The 5257-nt window shown below is 34.4% G+C and overlaps 1 protein-coding gene across 8 annotated transcripts in view; it reads right to left on the reverse strand.

Annotated features, from left to right (window-relative positions):
• Positions 1–943: 943 nt before the first annotated feature.
• LOC106459027 overlaps positions 944–5257 on the reverse strand; it is a 27363-nt gene continuing 23049 nt past the window's right edge. For all 8 annotated transcript variants that reach the window (XM_013918597.2, XM_022385400.1, XM_022385402.1 and 5 more), the window contains one exon: positions 944–3977. In XM_013918597.2, the coding sequence (XP_013774051.1) occupies positions 2520–3977 (1458 nt within the window). In that variant the 3' untranslated portion in view covers positions 944–2519. The remainder of the gene's footprint in view (positions 3978–5257) is intronic.

Consider the following 5257-nt stretch of genomic DNA (forward strand, 5'->3'; position numbering starts at 1 on the left):
CAGTAAAAACTATTAGTAGGTATTTGGGAGATTTTGTTTTTTTGCACAAAAATTCTTATGTACTTACATGTAAAATCTCTAGGTGTTGTTGAGCTTATGAATGGTGTAAATAACTTGCTAGACCTTCTTAACACTTTCTCCCACAGTTTGGGTGACTTCTACTAATTTACAGAACACGATGCACAACAAGGCAACCCTTGGAATTACTGAACACTGTGGATACCTAACAATCATTAGGTAAAAATAACATCATCTTGTCTCAAGCTTAAAAAGATGTAAATTCATGCATCATTTCAAAATTTCCTATTATACAACTTGGTTTAAGCCAGAGCAAATCATAAAAAAGCTACCACAAACATACTTTAACATCCAGTGAATGAACTTACTGAAATATGAATCATGCCAGATCACAATTCATAATAAAAACATTCTAAACCTACAATTTATTATCTTTCACATCTGTCTTGTATACCCTGTCACCAATTGCTCATGTCAGATACTTTGATACTGCATTTTTCAGAATTAACTCTATTCAACTGAATTACAGACTAGGCCAGATAATCCAGTCGTTAATTTTCAAGTCTTTTTCACGCTACAGTATACAGGCCAGAACAAAAGTAAAATAAAAATTACTGTAAACCTGTACCACCTACACAGCTGCTATCTAACTAGAATACAACTTCAGTTAGTAAGGTTACGCAATAAACACAAAATCAAAATAATATTTGTAGTACTGTAATGGCAAAATACAATCCAGACACAGCATAGTAAATGCACACTATCTTCAAGAACCATATTTTACTAGATTAGGGACTAAGCCACATCCTTAAAAGTCACAGTAAATGCACAATATCTTCAAGAACCATACTTCACTAGACTAGGGATAGTGTGCATTTACTCTGACTTTTAAGGATGTGGCTTGGAAAATATGGTTCTTGAAGAAAATAGACTGGGGATCAAGCCACATCCTTAAAAGTCACAGTAAATGCACAATATCTTCAAGAACCATACTTCACTAGACTAGGGACCAAGCCACATACTTAAAAGCCACAGTTAATGCACAATATCTTCAAGAACCATATTTTACCAGACTGGGGATCAAGCCACATACTTAAAAGCCACAGTTAATGCACAATATCTTCAAGAACCATATTTTACTAGACTGGGGATAAAGCCACATACTTAAAAGCCACAGTTAATACACAATATCTTCAAGAACCATACTTCACTAGACTAGGGATCAAGCCACATACTTAAAAGTCACAGTTAATGCACACTATCTTCAAGAACCATATTTTACTAGACTGGGGATCAGGCCCACATCCTTAAAAGCGACAGTTAATACACACTACCTCCTTCAAGAACCATATTTTACTAGACTGGGGATCAAGCCACATCCTTAAAAGCCACAGTTAATACACACTACCTCCTTCAAGAACCATATTTTACTAGACTGGGGATCAAGCCACATCCTTAAAAGCCACAGTTAATACACACTACCTCCTTCAAGAACCATATTTTACTAGACTAGGGACCAAGCCACATGTTTAAAAGCCACAGTTAATGCACACCTTCTTTAATCCATATCAAATTAATTTCTTTCTCAAGTTAGATTGTACATTACAACAAAGACTTATTTGTATTTTATATGCAAACATTACCTAAACACCTTTTTCATATATTTAATATATATATATATAACTTATCTCTTAAAGTCATCTGAGGTAAACTGACATATAGAATAGAAACATGCAGGATAGGTATTTAATGCAGGCTATCCACAACTATAAATATATATATAGCTCTGTATTATTACATAAGAATAACTTCATTTGAAAAGCTACCAATGTGGCATATAATAACTGATTATACAATATTCTATTGGTGATGAGGTTCCAATGCCACGTAAGCCTCCTACAAAAAGGTACACTATATATTTATTGAAAAGACTGAACAAAAACACAACAAATTAACTTATTATAATAAAATATGAAACAATGTTCAATTCATGAACTACATCTTGGTAACCATGGGCACATAAGTATGTGTTCATGTGTACTGGCACATTTTCATTGACTCATTTTATGAACAATGATTATTTTTTTTTGTTATCACTTTGTAATTAATGGTTTACATATTTTTAGCTCGGGAGATGCCCTGTAGTACACTTTCTATGCAAAATGCACTTTAGAAGACACTATTCAAAAATGTATTCACAACTCAATGACAAAAAATTCCCTACCTTATCACATCAAATCTTAAACTTGAGAAACTGTTCATATGTTTCAAAAAATCTGGTCACACAATCTCTGTTATTTTAAAAACAAAACAAAAAGCAATATTTTGCTCTTTCTCTACTGGTTGTTATAAATAACCAAAAATGCCAGAGTGTAGTAGTCTGTAGCATGTTACACTCATACATCAGAACATTAAACTTAAGAATGGTTCATAAATCATTGTGTTAACTTAGATTCAGGTAGTTCAGTAAAACAACTGGTTGTAAGTTCAAGTTTGGGTTTCTAAGGACTACCAGAAGGAATTATTCCATTATGTCGAGTTTTCCGAACACTATCATCATTGACCATAGATGGATTAGCCGAGTTGGACAGAGCTGCAGTTTTATCAAAGTCAATTGTAGCATAACCTTCTGGCTGCTGCAAAGGAGAATCGGAAAGTGAAGCAATGCTAGCAGGTGGTGATAAGGGAGATGTGATAGCATTAGTTTTATCATTACCATGATTTAGATCTAGTATAATATAGTTCATCTGTCTGTCAGCTTCTTCATTTGTTGACTCATCAACATATGTCTGTTCCTTTTGCCCTTCCGAAGATGGTGATCCAACATTAACATAAAGATGTGCCATTGCACAATTTGGTAGGTGAGCTGTTGGTGAAGTAAGGGTATTACTTCGGGATAAAGTGCTAGAAGCTACCTTATTTCCTAGCCCACATTTTGTACTGGATGAACCATTTGAAATATCAGGATTTACATTGACATAAAAGTGTTCTTTCTGTTGTTTTGCAGTCTGTTCTTGCTTCATCAATTCATCTAATTTTGTGTAATTAGTGTTCAGATCAACACAATGTGTGCATGGGATGGCACCACCTTCATGAGGGCATCGAGCCTGGCAATGACTAGCAAATATGAAACCACAAGTTAAATGGCCACAGGGTGGAACATGGCCATTAACATAGGGGTGCTGCCCATGAAGTAAGGAGTGTCTAACACATTTGTGTGTGTTATCTTCAAATAATATGGAGTTAACATATTGATGAGCAATCGGACATGCAAAGGAGCCCGTGGAGCGAGTCATGTGAGTAAATATCTCTTCATTCATGTAATGGGGACTAGCATGTCGATTACCAGAACTCAAACTACAGAGATTAGATAACCCTGCTTCATTTCCAACTACCGTGGCAGTTTCTTGTCGAGACTGCAAGGAGCTTCCCGTTACAGAAGCAGCTCTCCCATTTCTTAAGACACAACAACAGTTCTCTACTGGTGTTCCAATTGCTCTTGGGGATGTTATTCCAGAAGGGCATGTAGAAGCATTGTCCCTTATTGGTTCAAGGTAATCATTATTGTCTAAACTATGATGTCCCAGGTGACTAGCAACACTTCCACTGGCGGATAAAGTAGCACCAGTACTGACTACATTATTTTGATCAGCTGGTGTCCCTGTAACACTACCTCCCACGCTTCCTCTTCCACTTCCACCAGTGTTCTGAATGAACTCCTGTAAAACATTGAAGAGTAGCTCAGCTCTTCGACACTTAAAGGCATATATGCCTGGTCCAGTAGGGCAACGTCGACCGCATTCAAAGGAAAACAACTCAGCATCAAATCCATATCTTCGTAAGCTTCGTAATGGCCACCGAATAATGCCTTTTCCATGCTGATGCAGTATTAAGTCAGACTCAGTAACTTCTATTTTTCCAGCATTCAGGTGATTTCCTCGATCATCAACATTCCACACCTATATGTTACAAAAACAAATCTTTATATGTATATACATAAAAACAAAAATCAAAATAATACAAACTAGTATAGAAAAAAACTAAAATTGTACAGTTGAAAAGAACATTAAACCATAAAGTCCAATAAAATTTAAAAGATACAACATTCAGTTATTATCACATCAAACAAAGGGATACTATTGCACCACAGATGAAATCAAATCAAAAATAGTTTACTGAACATTCTTCTTTTTGTATTTACATGTTTCATATGGACCACATTAATGTAAAAAAATCATTGTGTAAATTGAAAAATTAACAATGAACATATTTTTGAAAGTCACACTGAAACCAACAAAAATTAATTGAACACACAGAAAAAAAAGAAGTTTGACTTTAATTAAAATAACTGCAAGAGGGTGAAATTAAACAAAGTGATGTTGATGTGGTGTGCCTTAATAAAATTTGTTCAAATCTGGAATATATTTAAATTAATAGTACTAACACAACATTTGGCAAGTAGGAGATACAAAGAAGAACACAAACTGCAGAAGATTTGGTTGCAACACAAAATTGTGCAACATAATGTGCAAATTAAACATGAAATATTTAAAGCACATGTATAAATTGGTTAGTCAAAATTATGAGAACCCAATAATTTGATCCCCTCTACAAGGCTTCCTCCTTTTCTAAAGAGCAAGTTGAGAACAGAAAAGTGTACTTTAGATACTCTTTTAATCCTAAGTATTTGTTTTCCACTGACAGTATTCAGCATGTAATAATTAACTGGCAAATTTCAGAAGAATTATGTCACTGAATCATTAAGATATTTTCCATACAAATATCTTGTGGCTTTACTATATATATATATTGTTACGACAGTGGAAGTCACGAAAAACTGGAAGCTTGTGCGCTGGAGTTTCTAGAAGGATCATGACTGTTCCTGGCAACTGTAGTCTTTTCTAGGCACCCTCTATTTTAATATATAAGCCCAGCAAATAAAGCGGAGATGATAATTGCAGATAAATAGATATAGAGACAGATAATTGAGTCAAGCGAGCAGTAGGCACCGTAATAAAGTGTGTGAATTGCTGTGAATTATAGCATGTTTATAAAAGTAGTTAAATTGAAAGTGACTGTGGAAATTAAGTGTATTACAAAGTTTGTAACGAGAAAGAATAAACTAGTTTTAATTAAGAAAGGACTTGTATCGCTGAAGTTTCTCGGAGAGAATTTTTACGGGAAATTATCAAACAAGCAGATACGTAACAATATATATATATATATATATATATATATA

Source organism: Limulus polyphemus, unplaced genomic scaffold (genome assembly GCF_000517525.1).
Source record: "Limulus polyphemus unplaced genomic scaffold, Limulus_polyphemus-2.1.2 Scaffold548, whole genome shotgun sequence".
Taxonomy (NCBI): domain Eukaryota; kingdom Metazoa; phylum Arthropoda; class Merostomata; order Xiphosura; family Limulidae; genus Limulus; species Limulus polyphemus.